Source organism: Caenorhabditis remanei, chromosome V (genome assembly GCF_010183535.1).
Source record: "Caenorhabditis remanei strain PX506 chromosome V, whole genome shotgun sequence".
NCBI lineage: Eukaryota > Metazoa > Nematoda > Chromadorea > Rhabditida > Rhabditidae > Caenorhabditis > Caenorhabditis remanei.
The window spans coordinates 15371155-15390924 of record NC_071332.1 but is presented as its reverse complement, the minus strand read 5'-3'; the positions used below and the strand labels follow the sequence as shown (position 1 = coordinate 15390924).

General features: G+C 41.8%; 5 protein-coding genes across 5 annotated transcripts; 1 reads left to right on the top strand and 4 right to left on the bottom strand.

Moving 5' to 3' along the window:
* Window positions 1-616: 616 nt before the first annotated feature.
* Window positions 617-2171, bottom strand: GCK72_020325 (uncharacterized protein; the record flags this gene model as incomplete). Its single annotated transcript, XM_003116524.2, has 5 exons — window positions 617-721; window positions 929-1036; window positions 1079-1255; window positions 1319-1423; window positions 2007-2171. The coding sequence occupies 5 exons, from the start codon at window positions 2169-2171 to the stop codon at window positions 617-619; spliced, it is 660 nt and encodes a 219-aa protein (XP_003116572.2).
* Window positions 2172-2468: 297 nt separating this feature from the next.
* GCK72_020324 (uncharacterized protein) lies at window positions 2469-4914 on the bottom strand (the record flags this gene model as incomplete). Its single annotated transcript, XM_003116348.2, has 2 exons — window positions 2469-4456; window positions 4503-4914. 2 exons carry the CDS (start codon window positions 4912-4914, stop codon window positions 2469-2471), a joined length of 2400 nt encoding a protein of 799 aa, XP_003116396.2.
* A 1958-nt stretch (window positions 4915-6872) lies between these two features.
* Window positions 6873-10214, bottom strand: GCK72_020323 (uncharacterized protein; the record flags this gene model as incomplete). The annotated part of the gene is made up of 1 exon (XM_003116369.2): window positions 6873-10214. One exon carries the CDS (start codon window positions 10212-10214, stop codon window positions 6873-6875), a length of 3342 nt encoding a protein of 1113 aa, XP_003116417.2.
* A 3651-nt stretch (window positions 10215-13865) lies between these two features.
* GCK72_020322 (uncharacterized protein) lies at window positions 13866-14495 on the top strand (the record flags this gene model as incomplete). Its single annotated transcript, XM_003116631.2, has 4 exons — window positions 13866-14020; window positions 14081-14186; window positions 14231-14331; window positions 14378-14495. 4 exons carry the CDS (start codon window positions 13866-13868, stop codon window positions 14493-14495), a joined length of 480 nt encoding a protein of 159 aa, XP_003116679.2.
* Window positions 14496-17620: 3125 nt separating this feature from the next.
* Window positions 17621-18830, bottom strand: GCK72_020321 (uncharacterized protein; the record flags this gene model as incomplete). The annotated part of the gene is made up of 4 exons (XM_003115928.2): window positions 17621-17818; window positions 17934-18047; window positions 18099-18260; window positions 18744-18830. The coding sequence occupies 4 exons, from the start codon at window positions 18828-18830 to the stop codon at window positions 17621-17623; spliced, it is 561 nt and encodes a 186-aa protein (XP_003115976.2).
* Window positions 18831-19770: the final 940 nt, after the last annotated feature.

Below are 19770 nucleotides of genomic sequence, written 5' to 3'. Positions count from 1 at the left end.
CTCACTCCCTCCCCCACCCCTCTTCTCCAGTACGGTTTTTCTTCATTTTTTTTCGTTTCGTTTCAAATTTTTTTGGTCCAAATCATCATCGTTGTAGGTGGACCAGTCTGAAATTAAACCCCGCCCCCTTTTATTATCATTGTTCTATAATTATCCATTCTATTTCGTTTTTCTTTCTCTCTTTTTATTCTAATTTTTGTCTCGCCGCTGCTTCAAAACAATTGCATTTTCACCCCCATTCTTTAAACCCCCCGGATGATTTAACCACTGCAAACTTTTTATAAATTTAAGATATAAAAAACAGAAAACATATGAAAAATTCTCCCCCCGTCCCTATCTCATTATTTTATATTCGACTCTTTTTGATATTCTTATTTAAATTTTTCTCCTTTTTAGGGTATTCATCGCGTTTCATTCTCTCTCTTTTTGAATATTTCTGTCTCTAACTAATTACAGTAGTCCCTCTCATCAAGTCCCGCCCCTTTCCTCTTCTACTCTTTTTATACAAACCCTCACCACCTCTCCCCCTCTTTTTTTTCTCCGAAACATTTGTTTTCCTTGCGCTCTCTGTGATGATCAAATGAAGAAATGCAAATTATTTTATTTTTTATTGGAATCATGGGATTTCAACAATTTCAGAAGTGTGATTATAAGGTGTCTCCAAATCCTCGAATTTCAGTCTTCCATCACATCCGAGATAGTATTGACGGTGGTCTTGGTGCTGAAAATTTGGAGAATGATTAGGTGGGAGTAGTGGACATCCGGATAAACAGGCACACTGACAAAGACTTGGAAATCTGGACAAACCAACACAAAACAGATGAAGTATCACACTATTCGGACTGACATCTGGACAAACAGACAGACAGACGCTGCGGACATCCGGACACTTTGACAGACATCCGGACAAACAGACACATAGACTGACCTCTTTGAAAAGCGGTAACAAATCCAAATCGCAATACTTTTTGACTTCTGGCAGAAGACAGTCCCCTAGAGCTCTCGAACTCTCACATGTCCACTTTTTTGAGGTTTTCTGAAATAAAATTTCAAAAAATAAACAAGTTTTCCGACATACCCCATCCAAATAGTCTTTTGCGCAGAACGAAAGTGTATCCGGAGAACTTTTCTTGATTTCATTGAGTTTCTTGTCACAAAAAGACATTGGACCAATTGAAAATGCATCATGAGAACATCTGTCAAGAGTCTCGTAGAGGATGTAGTCCTTGTAGCAATTCGTGTTTTGCATGCACGCCTGGAAGTGGAGAGTTTATAGGACTTGAACTGTGGAAAATTCAAGAAGATTTCGAAAACTCACGAAATAATCATTACAATGAGATGTCAATTCATCGTAAGTCCAATTTCTCGTCTGTCCTGGAAACCAGGAGATTGATGTCCGGTGGAACCATGATCGCGCTCCTTCCTGTAAGAAATCTCATTAGTGGTATCCGATATCTCAATAATAAAATCCTGTTCCGTTGATGTCTGTACATGTTTACCACTTTTTTCCCAAATACCGGTCTTACTTTTCCGATTGAAAAATGAATACACATCAAGAATCAAATTGAATGAGAAGATAATGGATTACTAAGAATCGAAAATCAGATATAACCTTCAAACTGATATACAATACCGGCCAAAAATATATCATGTTTAGCATTTTTCAGTTGAAAATGCCCAACTTTGAGAGTGTGTCATGGCAAGTTCTGATTGTCGCACAAGATAACTTTTTATAGGATCAAACAGACCAAGAATAGAACTCCAATTTCATAATTGGCAACGTTTTTGTACGCACACTTCCTAGCAAGTTACATATCAACAAAGTAATTTCTCCCTTAAATCGACCCATTTCAGTGAAAAATAGTGAGATTTTTGAGCTGTTGACTTAAATTTGCTATAACTCTCTAGGAAGTGTCTGTACAAAAAAGTTGTCAACAACAAAAATAGAGATATATTTTCGGCCGGTACTGAATGTCTGTCTGTTTGTCCGGATATCTTCCACTCACCAACCACCAACACCGACGAACTGCGTGTCTTCCGGTTGCATCATCCCTCTGGAGACACTTGGCCTTCAGACGTTTCTTCTCGTACCAATTATGTCGGTTGTCATTATCTGTGCCCAGTCGGCAAGAGACTTCAGTTAGAAATATAAGGAACAGGAAACAAGACATTTTGGAAGAACTCATTTCAGTGAGGTGAAAAGTCAAGTCTCCCAGATTTTGAAAAAGAAGAGGAAGAAGGCTTTTCGGATCAAGTGACAGCAGCTGTTTTTATCTTTTCGAGAGTCAAAACAGATCCATTGAGAAGGATTTATGAGTGAAGTGACAAGAGTCTAGTGATTTCTGAAAAAGAAAAAGAATAAAGATCGAGAAGATACAACATTTATTACAGAATAAACATTATGGCAGTTTTTTCAGTCAATCAAAACAAAAGGTTTTATCGTTGAAGTTAGAGTTAACATGAACCGATTATTGGGTTGGTGGTGGTGGTGGAACTGGTGGGGCAACTCTCTTGGCACGATTGTCCTTGGTTTCAGCCTCCTTAGTCTCAGCTGGCTTGGACTCGGCTTCCTTAGTATCTCTCTTCACTTTTGGACTCTCGGCTTCCTTGGTGTCCGCCTCCTTGGTCTCGGCCTCCTTTTCGGCTTCCTTGGTGTCGCGTTTTACCTTTGGAGTCTCGGCTTCCTTAGTTTCGGCCTCCTTCTCAGCTTCCTTGGTATCTCTCTTCACCTTTGGAGTTTCAGCCTCTTTGGTGTCAGCTTCCTTGGTCTCAGCTGGTTTAGATTCGGCTTCCTTGGTATCTCTCTTCACCTTTGGAGTTTCAGCTTCCTTTGTGTCGGCCTCCTTTTCAGCCTCCTTCTCAGCTTCCTTGGTGTCGCGTTTGACCTTTGGGGTCTCGGCTTCCTTGGTTTCGGCCTCTTTGGTTTCAGCTTCCTTCTCAGCTTCCTTGGTGTCTCTCTTCACTTTTGGAGTTTCAGCCTCCTTAGTCTCGGCTTCCTTTTCAGCTGGCTTTGACTCGGCTTCTTTGGTGTCACGCTTCACTTTTGGGGTCTCGGCTTCCTTGGTTTCAGCTTCCTTGGTCTCGGCTGGTTTCGACTCGGCTTCCTTGGTATCTCTCTTCACCTTTGGAGTTTCAGCTTCCTTAGTCTCGGCCTCCTTCTCAGCTGGCTTAGATTCGGCTTCCTTGGTGTCTCTCTTCACTTTTGGAGTCTCGGCTTCCTTGGTGTCGGCTTCCTTTGTCTCGGCTTCCTTCTCGGCCTCCTTGGTATCACGCTTGACCTTTGGAGTTTCAGCTTCTTTGGTCTCGGCCTCCTTGTCAGCTGGCTTCGACTCGGCTTCCTTGGTGTCACGCTTGACCTTTGGAGTTTCCGCTTCCTTGGTTTCAGCTTCCTTTGTCTCGGCTGGCTTGGATTCAGCTTCCTTGGTATCCCGCTTCACTTTTGGAGTTTCAGCTTCCTTGGTTTCGGCCTCTTTGGTTTCAGCTTCCTTCTCAGCCTCCTTAGTATCTCTCTTCACCTTTGGAGTTTCAGCCTCTTTGGTGTCAGCCTCCTTAGTCTCAGCTGGCTTAGATTCGGCTTCCTTGGTGTCTCTCTTCACTTTTGGTGTCTCGGCTTCCTTGGTCTCGGCCTCCTTGGTTTCAGCTTCCTTCTCGGCCTCCTTGGTGTCACGCTTGACCTTTGGAGTCTCAGCTTCCTTAGTATCGGCCTCCTTAGTTTCAGCCTCCTTCTCAGCTTCCTTGGTGTCTCTCTTGACCTTTGGAGTTTCAGCTTCCTTGGTCTCGGCCTCTTTGGTTTCAGCTTCCTTCTCAGCCTCCTTAGTATCTCTCTTCACCTTTGGAGTCTCGGCCTCCTTAGTCTCGGCTTCCTTTTCAGCTGGCTTTGACTCGGCTTCTTTGGTGTCACGTTTGACTTTTGGAGTCTCGGCTTCCTTGGTTTCAGCTTCCTTGGTCTCGGCTAGCTTAGATTCGGCTTCCTTGGTGTCGCGTTTGACCTTAGGAGTTTCAGCTTCCTTAGTCTCGGCCTCCTTCTCAGCTGGCTTGGTCTCGGCTTCCTTGGTGTCACGTTTGACTTTTGGAATCTCGGCTTCCTTAGTCTCAGCTTCCTTGGTCTCAGCTGGTTTAGATTCGGCTTCCTTGGTGTCACGCTTCACTTTTGGGGTCTCGGCCTCTTTGGTTTCAGCTTCTTTCTCAGCCTCCTTAGTATCTCTCTTCACCTTTGGAGTTTCAGCCTCTTTGGTGTCAGCTTCTTTGGTGTCAGCTGGCTTGGATTCAGCTTCCTTGGTGTCTCTCTTCACTTTTGGTGTCTCGGCTTCCTTAGTTTCAGCTTCCTTTGTCTCGGCCTCCTTCTCAGCTTCCTTGGTGTCGCGCTTCACTTTTGGAGTTTCAGCCTCTTTGGTGTCGGCTTCTTTGGTCTCGGCTGGCTTGGATTCGGCTTCCTTGGTATCCCTCTTGACTCTATCTAAAACTTATTCTATGAAAATTTTCACAAGATTTCCTGATCATACCTTTTTTAGTCTGCTCGGCCTCCTTCGTTTCAGCCTCCTTCTCAGCTTCCTTGGTGTCTCTCTTCACCTTTGGAGTTTCAGCTTCCTTAGTCTCGGCCTCCTTCTCAGCTGGCTTGGATTCAGCTTCCTTGGTGTCGCGCTTCACTTTTGGAGTCTCGGCCTCCTTGGTGTCGGCTTCCTTTGTCTCGGCTGGCTTCTCGGCTTCCTTAGTATCTCTCTTCACCTTTGGAGTTTCAGCTTCTTTTGTCTCGGCTTCCTTGGTCTCGGCTGGCTTTGGTCCTGGATCTGGTACACTATCTCTCTTTGCACGATGTTCCTTGGTCTCGGCCTCCTTGGTATCAGCCTTCAGAGGCATCGCATGAATAAAGACCGCCAAAGCGGCGAAAAGAAGGAAGGTAAACAACAACTTCATTGCTGAACTGAATATTTCCGTATCTCTCCATCCGTTTTATACCGTTTCTGACCGGGAGGTTGGCAGTGAGAGAGTGGGAGGGCGGCAACCCGATTGCATGATTGTTTTCTTTGAATGTTGATAATTGTTGACAAAAAAAAGAAATAGTAGAGATCAAGGATACAGATACACTCTCCTCCAAACTATAGATTTCACTTCTCACTCGTCGAATTTGCGCCCTTCATTCTATTTCCTGAAATATTGGATTCCGGGTAGAAGATGGGTTCATCAAACTTTAGGAGACTGGTGTCACATGTCTGCTTGCTGATATCATCTTTGTTATTCTTGCAATCAGATATTCTTGTATTTAGAAACGACGAATCAGAAGTATAAAGAATAAATCCCGGCGACCATCCTACTTGGCGAATCAGAAACCACTCACTGGTTCTGTGAAAATTCTCATTTGTTTTCTGTGTCCTGATTTTCGCTTTCTGCAAAAAGCATTACAATTACATAAATGGAACACAATAACTGGTTAAAAATTAATTGGTAAACAAGGTTCAACCAAGGTTAACAAGGAATCGTCGTTGATAAGAAGTGTATTCAGTTTCTGAAGAATCCGAATATAGATTTGTGTCTTCTTCAAGACAATTGCATCATCCTGAATAAAGTTTTTCGAAGTTTTCGGAGCAAAAATTGAAAAACTTGAAATCGGTTCTATTCTATTTCTGCGGATATTGAGAAAATTTTTGAAGAAAAAACTGTTTTCGTGATAGGCCCGGACCTAAAATCAGAGTTTTCTTCCACCTGAGCTAGCTCGGTTTGATGCAAGTTTTCAGCTGTTTAGGGTTCATATATTTTTTTTATTTTTGAAGATCGCTTAATTTAACAGTTTTCATACAACATCGACATTGTTTTTGAAAAACTGGATTGCAACGGCTTTGGTTCAGGAATTTCAATACTGAAATTTTTTTTTCGAAAAATAATCCGATTTTTGGTTTTTGAAGAATATACTGGAGAAAAATATGAAACATTTTCAAAAAATATGTTTTCAGAAAAACAATTGTAGTGAAAAAAATTCAAACATTCAAATCTGAGCCGGAATTTTGCAAGTAGGCTGTATGTATACCAAGTTATGTTTCCAAACTGAAATTAAGTTGTAGAAATTTTTTGTTTAATCTTAATTTTTATGCAAAACGGTCAAAAAAATATTTGGCAGGTACAGATGATTGCATCATGTCAGAAATACAATCTTCGATGTCGACAATTTGCAGCTTCGCGGCATTTTGAAATTTTTGCTATCTTAATCAAATTTTGAAAAAAAATTTTCAAATTGATACGCCGTTAGCCCCTGTTCAGTTGTACAAGATCAAGTTTGAGATACATTTTTTTGTTTCTTGTGCAAAAACAGTTTTTTAGTCGATTGATTGAAACCTGTCTCTCTAGAAGACTCCCGGCAGAAGAACTTTAACCTAGAAAAATAAAACTTGGTTTTGCTCAATATACTTGATAGAGACTTTAAAAAGCATCATTCCTGACACTTCGACGAGATTTCAAAGTTAACAGACTTCTCAGCATTAATACAAATGTAGGTTGCACGTTTTCCTGTTTCTCGACTCAAAATTAGATCATAAGATTTTGACAGACTTATCTGCATCGCAATTGTTTTTAACTGTTTATATTTAATGAATGTTCCAAGATCAGGTTCAAATTATGTCCCCCAGCATCAAATGTTCGGTTTGATAAAGTTTGTTTCCGAATGTTCATATTTTCTTCTTTTCTTTTTTTTTAAGAGTCTTTCTCTTTGGTTCTTCACTATCTTTGTAATCAAACAACAAGACACAATTGATTTGAGAAAATGAAATTTATTACATTTGAAACTTTACAGAGTGTACAGAATCATGACATTATTATTACATGGAATTTGATAATATTACAGCTTATCAAAACATTTTAGTTTTTTCGTTGATTCATCACGTTCACCAGAAGAAAAGGGAACGATGGTCATCTACTTCGGCAGAGAAAATATCCTTTGGTTGACGGTCACCGGCTCCTCGGGATGGTCGCATACGTTCTTGATCGGCTTCAGCGGAGAAGAGGTCCTTCTCGTGACGGTCTCCGGCACCTCTGGCTGGTCGTTGTTGCTCAGCTTCGGCGGAGAAGAGATCCTTTGGTTTACGGTCTCCGGCATCTCTCTTCATTGGCTTGTGCTCCTGGTCAAGTCCTTGGGTTTTGGCATTCACTTCGGCTCCACGGGCTGGGCGGGATTGCTCTTGCTCGGCTCCTTGAGTCTTGGCTCCAATCTGGGCTCCGAGTCCTTGGGTCTTGGCATTCATCTCAGTGTCTCTGGTTGGGCGGGATTGTCCTTGCTCGGCTCCTTGTGGTTTGGCTTGCTCTCCAGCAAAGCGGGCTGGGCGGGATTGCTCCTGATCGGCTCCTTGAGTCTTGGCTCCGATCTGGGCATCGGCTCCTGGAGTCTTGGCATGCATCTCAGTAGCTCTAGCTGGGCGGGATTGGTCTTGCTCGGCTCCTTGTGGTTTGGCTTGCTCTCCGGCAGCTCTGGCTGGGCGGTGTTGGCTGGCATCGGCTTCGGCGGAGAAGAGATCCTTTGGCTTGCGCTCTCCGGCTTCTCTCTTCATTGGCTTGTGTTGGTCTTGGTCGAGGGCTCCTTGGGTCTTGGCTCCGATTTGGGCATCAACTCCTTGGGTCTTCGCATTCACTTCAGCTCCACGGGCTGGACGAGATTGTTGTTGGTCAGCAGATTGGGTCTTGGCGTGAACCTCAGCTCCTCTAGCTGGGCGGGACTGTCCTTGCTCGGCTCCTTGGGTCTTGGCTCCAATGTTGGCAGATGCTCTAGCTGGGCGGGATTGTTGTTGGTCGGCAGATTGGGTCTTGGCGTGAACCTCAGCTCCTCTAGCTGGACGAGATTGTCCTTGCTCGGCTCCTTGGGTCTTGGCTCCGGCTTGAGCAGTAGCTCTTGCTGGTCTGGATTGCTCCTGGTCGGCTCCTTGGGTTTTGGCTCCAATCTGGGCATCAGCTCCTTGAGTTTTGGCATGCATCTCAGTATTTCTGGCTGGGCGGGATTGTTGTTGATCGGCGGATTGAGTTCCCTTTCCAGCTTCTTGTCCGGCGGCTCTGGTTGGTCTGTGCTCCATCTCGGTTCCCTGAGTCTTGGCTCCAACTTGTCCCGATGCTCTTGCTGGGCGAGATGACTCGGCTCCTTGTGGTCCCTTTCCATGTGCATTCTCTCCAACATTCTCACCGGCTGCTCTCTTCATTGGCTTGTGTTGGTCCTGATCAGCTTGTTGAGTTCCCTTTGGGTCTTGGGCTCCGGCGGCACGGGATGGTCGGGATTGCTCCTCGAGTCCTTGGGTCTTGGCTCCAATGTTGGCAGCGGCTCTGGCTGGACGAGATTGCTCCTGGTCAGCTCCTTGGGTCTTGGCTCCGATTTGTGCTCCGAGTCCTGTGGTCTTGGAGCTCACTTCGGTGTCTCTGGCTGGACGGGATTGTTGTTGGTCAGCGGATTGAGTCTTTGGTTGCTCTCCTGCGGCACGAGCTGGGCGAGATTGCTCCTGGTCGGCTCCTTGAGTCTTGGCATGAACATCGGCCCCACGGGCTGGACGAGATTGCTCCTCAAGTCCTTGGGTCTTGGCTCCAATCTGGGCATCGGCTCCTTGGGTCTTGGCATGCATCTCGGTGTCTCTAGCTGGGCGTTGTTGTCCTTGTTCAGCTCCTTGAGTCTTTGGTTGCTCTCCGGCAGCGCGGGCTGGGCGGTGTTGGTTGGCATCGGCTTCAGCAGAAAAGAGGTCCTTCTCGTGACGGTCTCCGGCGGCTCTCTTCATTGGTTTGTGTTGATCAGCTCCTTGAGTCTTTGCACTGGCATGAGCGGTGTCTCTGGATGGTCGGTGTTGGTTCTGGTCAGCGGATTGGGTCTTGGCAGCAACATCTCCGGTCTCACGTGCTGGGCGTTGTTGTCCTTGTTCAGCTCCTTGAGTCTTTGGTTGTTCTCCGGCGGCTCTAGCTGGGCGGGATTGCTCCTGGTCGGCTCCTTGAGTTTTGGCTCCAATCTGGGCTCCGATTCCTTGGGTCTTGGCATTCATCTCAGTGTCTCTGGCTGGGCGGGACTGTCCTTGCTCGGCTCCTTGGGTCTTGGCATGAACTTCAGCTCCACGGGCTGGGCGGGATTGGTCTTGCTCGGCTCCTTGTGGTTTGGCTTGCTCTCCGGCAGCTCTGGCTGGACGGTGTTGGCTGGCATTGGCTTCGGCGGAGAAGAGATCCTTTGGCTTGCGCTCTCCGGCTTCTCTCTTCATTGGCTTGTGTTGGTCTTGGTCGAGGGCTCCTTGGGTCTTGGCTCCGATTTGAGCATCGGCTCCTTGGGTCTTGGCATGCATCTCAGTGGCTCTAGCTGGTCGGGATTGCTCTTGCTCAGCTCCTTGTGGTTTGGCTTGTTCTCCGGCAGCTCTGGCTGGGCGTTGTTGTCCTTGTTCAGCTCCTTGAGTCTTTGCCTGTTCTCCGGCAGCGCGAGCTGGGCGGGATTGCTCCTGGTCAGCTCCTTGAGTCTTAGCTCCGATCTGGGCATCAACTCCTTGGGTCTTGGCTCCAATGTTAGCTGCGGCACGAGCTGGACGAGATTGCTCTTGCTCAGCTCCTTGGGTCTTGGCTCCAATTTGAGCATCGGCTCCTTGGGTCTTGGCATGCATCTCAGTGGCTCTAGCTGGACGAGATTGCTCTTGGTCGGCTCCGTCGGTTTTTGGTGCAAATCCTCCGGTCTTGGCATGAACCTCAGCTCCGCGGGCTGGGCGGGATTGTTCTTGTTCAGCTCCTTGAGTCTTGGCTCCAATTTGTGCTCCGAGTCCTTGGGTCTTGGCGCTCATTTCGGTGTCTCTGGCTGGGCGGGACTGTCCTTGCTCGGCTCCTTGGGTCTTGGCATGAACTTCAGCTCCACGGGCTGGTCGGGATTGCTCCTGGTCGGCTCCTTGTGTTTTAGCTTGTTCTCCGGCAGCTCTGGCTGGACGGTGTTGTCCTTGTTCATCTCCTTGAGTCTTTGGTTGCTCACCGGCAGCTCTGGCTGGGCGGGATTGCTCCTGATCAGCAGAGAAGATGTCCATTGGTGCACGGTCTGGGGCGAATCTCTTCACTGGCTTTGGTTCAACGTCGGCTTGGTGTGGAGCACTATTTCCAGCAGATCGGGATCCTCGGTGTTGATCAGCATCGGCGGGTGCCTTATCAGGCTGTACACCTCTGATGAATCGTAGAGAGAATGCATTAGAATAAACCGCTAGAGCGGAAAGAAAAAGGAATGAGAAGACCAGTAACTTCATTGCTGAATTGAAGATTTGATGGTACCTCAACTCCTTTTATACCCTTTCTGGGCGGTTACCAAGGTGTTTCAGAAAATATTGAATAACAAAAAAGAGTAACGATCAAGGTCCTCCTCCTCCTCCGAATTTGTTTCGGATCACGTTGAGATATTGTACTCTTGTTTGTAATCATACTGTTTTCTCCTCGTCGAATTGTCTCGTTTCTCTTTCTTCTTCATTATTCCAAAGTCTGCAAAAATGTGTCGAATGATGTGGGGATTGTTTTGTTTAGTCCCCCTCCCCTCCCCCCAACTTTGTTGACGTGAACAACCACCAACTGATCGGCCGGATCTGATAGCGGGGGGTTTTTTGGCCACCTGTCGGTCTCCCGACGTCTGAGTCTCTTCTTTTTGAGAATTCATCGAATTCTAACTTGTGTACCCCCTTTCCCCTTTGAATTCTAGGTGCACGTCTTCAGACGTGTCGTACCGATAGTGTAGTCTTCCCGTGTTTACTGAAAACAATACTGAAATGATCGGTGTGTTCATTGACCACAACAGTTGGTTATCGAGATAAGAAAGTTGTCGGAACATGGCTAAACTGGTTTTCACCTGTTTGAAATTTCACACATCATACCTGGCTGATCAGTGTCCTTTGAGTGGATTATTCTGGAAGCTCTGTGTAAAAATTGAGCTGTGACAATGTTTCTGTTTCTGCATCCGGAAACGGAAAGTTGTTTTCAAAAAAATTGTTGACACTACTCAAGTTCAAAATATGCAAGGTTGTTTTTTACTTGAGTTATCTGCAAAGTTTATAAACAAAAACTTGAAAACAATGTTTTTCTTGGTTACGTAGTTGAGAAGAATAGATAGAAATTCCTAGAGAGTTTCTTGAACTTTTGTTTGCCGAATCAAAATTCCATTTGTAGATCACGCATTTCTTCGAAATATGATAAGCCGATAGAATAATAAGATTTTCAGTGAGAAAATTTTTTAACTACGGAATTCTAAAGGTACGGTAGTGTCATTTAAGCTGGGAACTACCAATAGAACATGAAAATTCCGTTGTTCATTTTCTGAATCAGTAACAATTTTTTCTTGAAACGCTACAAATCTAATTTTGCATAGTGAATTTTCGTCTCGGTAATTTCAGAAATGTTGGAATTCACATTTCCAGCAGCTTTTGTTGTAAAACACGAAATTTCAGGAAATACAAATGTTCATACTTGTCAAGGCCCGGATATATGGCGCGAACAATCAAAAATTCAAACTTTTCGAACTTTTTTTTGAATTTTTTCGCGAAAAAGTCAAAATTTTGACTATGATTCAGAATTAAAAGAAATTTTGAAAAATGTTCACATTTTTCCATTGAGCAAAACATTTCGGATTTGCTATCAAAGTTTGTCTTTGAAAATCCACAAATATTTTTTTTTATAATAGATCTTCAAATCTTCATTTTTCTCGTTTTCGACAACTTTTTCCCAGAAAATCTTCTTAGAAAGCATTGATAACTTCCAGAATCTCTTCTCGAACTTTGCCCAACTTGATCTTTGAGTGTCTAATTTCTTCAATTTCAGTTCTCGATCATTCACCGAAACCTTCAAACCAACCAACATACTCTAGACTTGTTTATCCCCCCTCCATCTAACCGATCGAAGTCCGTTCTGTTCAGTGACCACAACAACAACTTTCTTGGAAACAACCTGTACACAACTTGGAAGTGATTAATGGGATAAATCGGTGGAAAATCGTACTTCCTGTGTTTGAACTTGAATTTAAATTTTCGAATCCTGTCCGGAATTTGGTTCTTTGCAAATAGGGATAGTTGATTTCTGTAATAACATTTTGTTTCATTTTGTTTTCCAATCTGAAAGAAAGAATTTTGTTATTTACAGTTTCAATTTCAGACTCAGTAATATTTGATCTATACGATTAATTCCGTCATCAGGAATTCATCAAGTTGTTTTTCTAGGAACTAGTTATTAGGAAGGGGTTTCCCGCACTACACATACACATGTTATTGTTCAAATGTGTTGATAAGTTAAGAAGAATGATAAGGTTCAGAGATCTGAAATTCGATATTAGGGTTTTCAGAACTTGAAGTACTTCAGAATCGGATCTAACGCAGGTAGTTCTTGAGAATCTTTGAGAGCTCTAGGCATCGATTATAGATGTTTTACATAACACTAGAGTAAGGAAACAGTGATTCGGCACTAAAAATTATGGGAACTTTTATTTTTGCCCAAAAAATTCGTTGACTTTTTCCAGTACTGTTTCAAAAACCAACCAGAATCTTTTTGGGCCCAAAATGTTGGGAAAGCATCTGAAAGCATCCATAGTTGAAAATTTGTGCCTAAACATGTAAAGAAGATTCCGAAAAACTCTAAATCAACTTTTGGCACATACTGGCCATAAAGAATGCGACACTTGCTATTTTTAGTTGAAAATGATCAACTTTGCGAGTGTGACACGGCCTCCCTGATAGTCTCACAATATTAATTGTTCATGGATTGTATAGATCTCATGTAGAGCATCATTTTTGTAGTTAACAACTTTTTTGTACGAGCACATCCTAAGAAGTTATCAATCGTGCCAAAGAAATTTCTTGCAATTGTGGCCGTTTTTCAGTGCTAAAAGGAGACATTTTTGAGCTTTTCACATACATTCACTTCCTGTAACTTCTTAGGATGTGCTCGTACAAAAAAGTTGTCAACTACAAAAATGAAGCTCTACTTGTGATCTATACAATCCATAGACAAACAATATTGTGAGACTATCATGGAGGCCGGCCTATACTCACAAAGTTGATCATTTTCAACTAAAAACTGCAAGCGTCGCATTCTTTATGGCCAGTTACTGTACATAACTCAGTTTCTGTGCATTTTTCAAATTATTGAGATATTTTCACGTATATTCAAAGTTATTTTTTTCTTTTTTTACTGCATTTATTAATTCCCACATTTCAGAATTCCTGCAAAGGAAACAAGTGCAACCGATCATTTTCAAAATAATATTTGTATTGAGCCATTGGACCAAATTGGTAATCATTCGAGAACATGCTCTCAATATTTTGACACTTTTGAGTGTCTTCAAAAGTACTACGACCTGACGTTTGAAAGGAGCGTCTCCATTCTTTAATAAGAGAAGTACTCTTACTAGTGTTAGAAACGTTGGCGTCTAACAATTCATAAATCTAGAAACTGGGCAAAAATTCTAACTCCTATAATTTAAATGCATACTTTTCATACAATTCTGGTTGCAAAGATGATTCGAATTTGAATGATGGATACTTTCTAGTGTCCCAAAAAATCAGAATTGGTTTAAAAATTGATGAATTGTGTTGATATTTTCTCCTTCTGTAACCAACAGTGACCGGTTCGTTCTAGACTCTAGCCCAACGCTAATTACTATCTGCCAGAGTTCCGCCTGCAATTCAAGCTAGGGAAATTTCCGACTTTACAGTATCCCCCGATTATCAAAAATCCAAAAAACCAACAATAAAAAACTCATAAAACTCCGGAAACTCCCCGAAAAATTCCCATCAATAACTCCGAATTTATGACTTTCCCGTTTTCATTCCACGGGAAACGTCATAATTGAATAGAACAACCCCTATAAATACCCCCATATCTCCCGGTAGAATCCATCAGCTCTCCAGAATTATTTGGGAAGTATGAAGACTTTTCTCTTCCTTCTCTTTATTCTCGTTGCTTGTTCGGCTGTTACGAAGCATTTCCGCTTTGATACAACTGCCGTTTGCCGTGATCGTGTTACTCATTCTCTATTGGAACACTGGTGCTATCGAGTGGAGATTTGGCATGCCTCGACGTAAGTCTAAAATTTTGTAGGTTTCTTAAGGATGGTAAGAGATTAAAATCCAGATTTCAGTCTATGGAACGAGAAGTTGTTCGAAATGAAAGACACGATATGCTCCGAACAAATGACCTATACTACCCTTATTGAAGGAAATCATACTTATCCCAGTGCATATGGCGTAAGAAAACGCTTTAAAGAAATAATAAGAGAGAACAATTTCAGAATAACTACCAAATCTATACCAAAATCTACCACACCTGTACCATCGATGGACGTGAACTGATGAGAAACAGACAATTCTCCTACATCCGTGCTATTGAAGAGTGAGTTGAAATGACACCGTTTAGACTTCTAATTCTGAAATTTCAGCTCGTTGAACTACACGCTTACTGTGGATTTGTTTGAAGATGGAACAGAGATCCAAAAAACAGAGGCGACGACTGAAAGTGATCCAGATGTTTCTGATATCTTGACAATGTTGAAATAATTTATTTATGAAAAATTAACTTGGGATCATCTGGAATATCTAATAAAGCATTAATTCGAATTTTAGTAGTTTATTGTTAGAAAAAAGATAGAATCTGCGAGTCAGTGCGCCAAAGGTGCGCCAGTAACTTTTTGTTTTTCTTTTGAAAAAAAGCACGTGATTTCCACGTGGCAAATTTTCAAAAAAGAAAACTTTTCTCCGAAAACGTCAAATTAAAAACGTGACCTTTTTTTCCAATTCCTCCGGATCTCGGGAAAACTCGTGGATTTTGCCACGACCTCCACGTGTCACTCTATTGACCGCCCATCCCTAATCCACTATATTCAGCCAGTTCCCCTGCTCGTCAGTTCTCGATTTTTCCATAAATGGTTTGGCTGGAGGAGGATTCGCTGGATTTTTGTGAAGGTAAGGAGGGTCTTGGAATTTGGTTTAGGATAAGGGGGAGGCGAAGAAATAGGTCGAAATTCTGATATTGTGGCGCCATTCTTATAATAGCCTTGGGAGTTTGGCCGGTTCCCCGACCGCGTGGGGCAGTCGTTTTGGTTTTACACCCATGAGCGAACAGTCCGGGTTCGGATCCCACTTGGAGTTATTTGGATTTTTTGGTTACTTTTCCAGGAACAGAGGTTTTTGCTTGAAATATGTCACGAGGCATGAGGCCCACAACGAACAAATTTGAATTTTTCCGAGTCGCATTGCTTTGCGTGTTGAGAGATACGAAAAACAGACTTTAAATTAAATTAAATTAAATTGTCACGGGCCGGGCCGGGCCGAAATCAGGAAAAATCTCGGCCCGGCCCGCTCGGCTCGTTTTGAAACATTTTATATGTATGATAATTTAAGCATTTTTACTCTATTTTTTCGAAAAATTTCAAATAAAAAAAAAAAAAAATTGGAAAAAACGGGTTTCCATTTTTGAATCCAGGCCGACCGGGCCGGGGCAAGAGAAATTTCGGCCACCATCACCATTTCAGTAGAAAACGTTTTGCCAAATTCCTGTGTCATAAGCAATGTGTCATCCATTCACTCCACTCAATAATCCAAAAATACCACTCAATAGTCTTACCAATTTTTGAATTCAGATTTTCAAAGAATATCTGGAATTCTAAATAGCTTGGTCTGCTCAGAACAGGAACATTTTGGAGCTATTCTGTTTCATAAAACCATTTCAACTATAAAACTGCAAAAAACAAACATAAAAAATAAAATAAAAGTCACACTTGCTCTTACTGAAAAATTGTTACCTTATTTTGAAAAACTGAATCAAAGCCGCTTGAAAAAACACATAAATTTTGTGAAAAAATCCAAACATTGTAAGCAAAAGTTTTTTCCAATGTGTTCAAAAAGTAAACCGAGGCTCCAAAATGCTCCTGTTCTGAGCAGACAGTTACATAAAAACCCAGATATTCTTTGAAAATATGATAGATTATTATTGAGTGGAGGCAATACAGGACGACGGTCAATCATTCTTTCAAAGACTGACTGTATCATTCTCCTCCGTTTGGGTGACTTTGTGCCTCCAATGTCTTCGGACGTTGCAAGGCTTATCGGATGCTATTGAGTCTTTTATTGGACTCGATCGCTTCTCAGTACCGAAACTTCAAACCTACATCCGAAGAGGTCGACATATTCGGGTGTTGTAGGCTATTCGGGTGACATTAAGTCTTTTACAAGACTCGATCTCACTCTAGTGAAGAAGCTTTATATCTTGCCTATTCATTGTCTATTGGACGATGATAGGCTATCGGATGCCATTGAGACTTTTATTAGACTCGATCGCTTCTCAGTACCACAGCTTCAAATCTAGCTGATTACATATTGGAAAAGCTATTCGGATGACATTTGGTCTTTCACAAGACTCGATCTCATTCTAGTAATACAGTTTCTGTAGTCAATACCCATCCGGGTGAGGATGGTCAGTTCGCAGTTTGGGGAGTGATTGGAGTTGTCTTTAATAACAAGGGAAGAGGAATAACTCAACCCTTGTGACACGGTACTAATGACACAGTACTTATGACACAGATATTTGGCGAAACGTATGATGGTGATGGTGAAACGAAGTATTTGAGAAAATTCCAGAAGATTCATTTTCAAATGACATGTCATTCATGGGAAGATATGTATCAGGATAACTATCTCATATTTTTCTAAAAGCTTATCAAAAAAAATAATTCATTAAAAAATGTATGTTTTTTTGAATACATTCGAACGAATATTCCCCTACTCGCCGAGTGATAAACGAGACGAAATTGTAAGACCAGGTATAATTTAAGTATAGAAGTAAAGAAACCAGTTCCATAGTTTTTTAAAATCAAAAACATTTCTAACTATTAGTTTTTGGAGAAAATTAGATAATTTTTGATAATGCCAATAGACTAGCAGTAGTGTTTTATGAAGACCTTTCCGAGTCCATCTCAATATTTTGAAGGAGTTTTTATTATTAAAAAACAGCAAAGTATGCTCATTAGTCAAAAACAAGAATACGGTAATGGCCATTATTCTAACAACTTTGGCCGTTTTCAGTTGAAAGTTTTCAAATTTGCGAGTGTGCCACGGTATCACTGATTGTTCTGCCAGGTAAATTTTTTTTTTCATACAGAAAAAAAGTAGATCTTTATTTTTGTAGTTGACAACTTTTTTGTACGGACACTCCCTAGAGAGTTATATATCGACAAAGTGATTTCTCCCTCAAATCGTTCTATTTCAGTGCAAAAGTGTGCGATTTTTAAGCTGTTGTCTTAAAATGACCATAACTCTTTAGGAAAGATATACCTTTGTAAAAAATTTTCCACCAAATCAAGACCATTCGAACCCGTATAGTTCTAGAAAAATGATGTAATCTATTTCGTTGAGTGATGAAATTCACAACGCTTTTCTTCACGGTTCAGCCGTTACTCCGCTCTCTTTGATCTGTAAATCATCTGTTATTATTTTCTAGATTTCTGAAAAACAAAGACAATCTCTGCTCTGGAATTTATTGATTGAAGCGGGTTGAGTCAAAATAAGTAGATGACACAAATAATAAAGCGAGAGTTATTATTTAGAGGACCTAAAAGAATGCAGAGTTGATTTTTTGAACTGTAGATTGTGAGAAAAAAGATACATAGAGGGATAGCTAACACTTCTTAACAATCGTAATAACTCTTCAAGTCTACAATATTATATTTGAACGATTGCTGCGCTTCCTTGTCGCATTCCTGTAATATTGCCTCCATGAGAGTCGAACGTTCCTTGAGATCCAGACACTTCTTGGTGATTCCGTAGTTGGTAAAGTCATTGACAAGGGACTCCAGGTCTGGCGATTGAATCGTTTGGTTTTGAAGCTGAAATTACAGTAGATGAGATTTGGTTCCTAACTAAACTACCTAACTTGAAACTACTAATTTTTATTTAGAATTATCATAAATTTCTTATCAATGACTTATATAGAAAACTTACTTTTCGTAGGCAATTGGCGTATGGGCTCTTCAGAAGCATCATCTTCTTACAGACATGTCCGACTTGTGGCATTTTTGGGAGGAAACAGTTGACTCTGTTCATTGCTGGGCATCTCTGAAAATACAGATTTTTTGAATTTGACCTTTCATATTTTCAAAAACTTACGCCGTATCTGTCACATGTCTTCAGCGTCTGTTCAACATCAGAAATATCCAGATTGAGCGTTTCCTTTGTTCCGAACATATTTTTGTCAAAGAAAGTGCTGTACTCAATGAACATGGATTCGACGCCGGTGCAGAACGCATACATGTCCTCCACTAGTTTGAACTGAAATTGGGGATTTGCTAAATGTGATAGAAACATATCAATCTTGAATCTTGAAATCTTGAAACTGTAGTTTTTGTTCATAGAGATGGAAAAAAACGTCGCGAATGTTTTGCAGGTTCAGTTTTTAGACTTTGACAGGGTCCTACTGTTTAAATAACTGTTTTAACCGTTCTTAAGATACCGCAAAAACTGTAATGGAGGCGCCCCTGAAATAGAGGCCCACTTTCGAAAGGGGCTTGAAAAATAGAAACGCGTGAGCCTATAATACAGTTTTTTACTGAATGTAGATCAAATATAGATTTTCCTTTTTGCAATTGACAAGCGGTTATTCTCTAGATAGTTCATCACTATCTTGCAGTAAGCTTCGCAAATTCAAGAGAAATCTGCCACTCTCAAGGGATCGTTTGCACACAAAAGACGTCAATAACAATAGTATAGGTATACAGTAACCGTGTTATTCATTGATCCCTCCACTTCACTCACCCTTTCACAAGCACCTGGTTTCTCAGTTCCATTTCCATTGACGAAACAGAAAACGAGCAATAGGCTCAATAGAGGGAGAACATTCATCGTCGTCCTCGTTTGCGGTCACGACCGAGAATGAAATGGAACTCTGGAAAGGGAGGGAGGCGGGGCGTAGAGTATCCAGGAGAACAGTTGGTCTGTCTCGTTTGTTGTTTCTAATCTGTGGCGTGTCGGAAGTATAGGGAAGTAGGGAAGAGAAAGAAAAGAAATGAGGAAGAAATCCACTAGTCACAAGACTCCAATAAGATGAGTGAACCAATGAGTTGAGCAAAAATGGCTAATTGATAAACAATTTGTTGCTGTTTTCTGCAAGATTGTGTTGGTCAAGAACCACTAGTTCCAATTTTAATGCATTCTTTTTCTATAATTCCAGCAAAATCATTTAACTTCAGTCTAGTCTATTTGCTCCGCCCCTTTTCTAGTGTCTTTCTTCTAAATCGTCAACAACACTTTTGTAGCCTCCCGGATTGCGATTAATTGCTTTTTTGTTGTGCAACACAAGTTCTGTGTTCAAACAGAGAACGATGAACCCTTTGAGCTCATGTGATGTTTGGAGGGACACGCCCACCCGGAAGAATGTTGCAAAGCCGTAAACAAAGGGAAGACGCTGCGGTGATGGGTACGGTAGGTGCTAGTGGGATGAGTATGAGACGGGGGGTCTTCATAGGTTTTGTGATAGAAAATGGAGCATTCTGCGAAAAACACTTTTTGAAAAGACGGTTTTGAATATGAAAAACACGGAAAGGTTGAAAGTTCTTAGCTGATAGTTATGATGCTACCCCTAAATATTCCCTGTACTTTTTAAAGAATTTGCTTTCAAAACAAAATAGTATTTCTCTTTACCGAATCTGACCGTGGTTTTCAGGAAATTAGAAAATTGAGATGTAATCCAAGATTTGGAGCACGGTCTCCCAGTTTCCGAAAAAGAACTGCTAGGGATCTTTCGATCTACTGTCTTATTTTTTTAAATTTCGATTTTAGTATT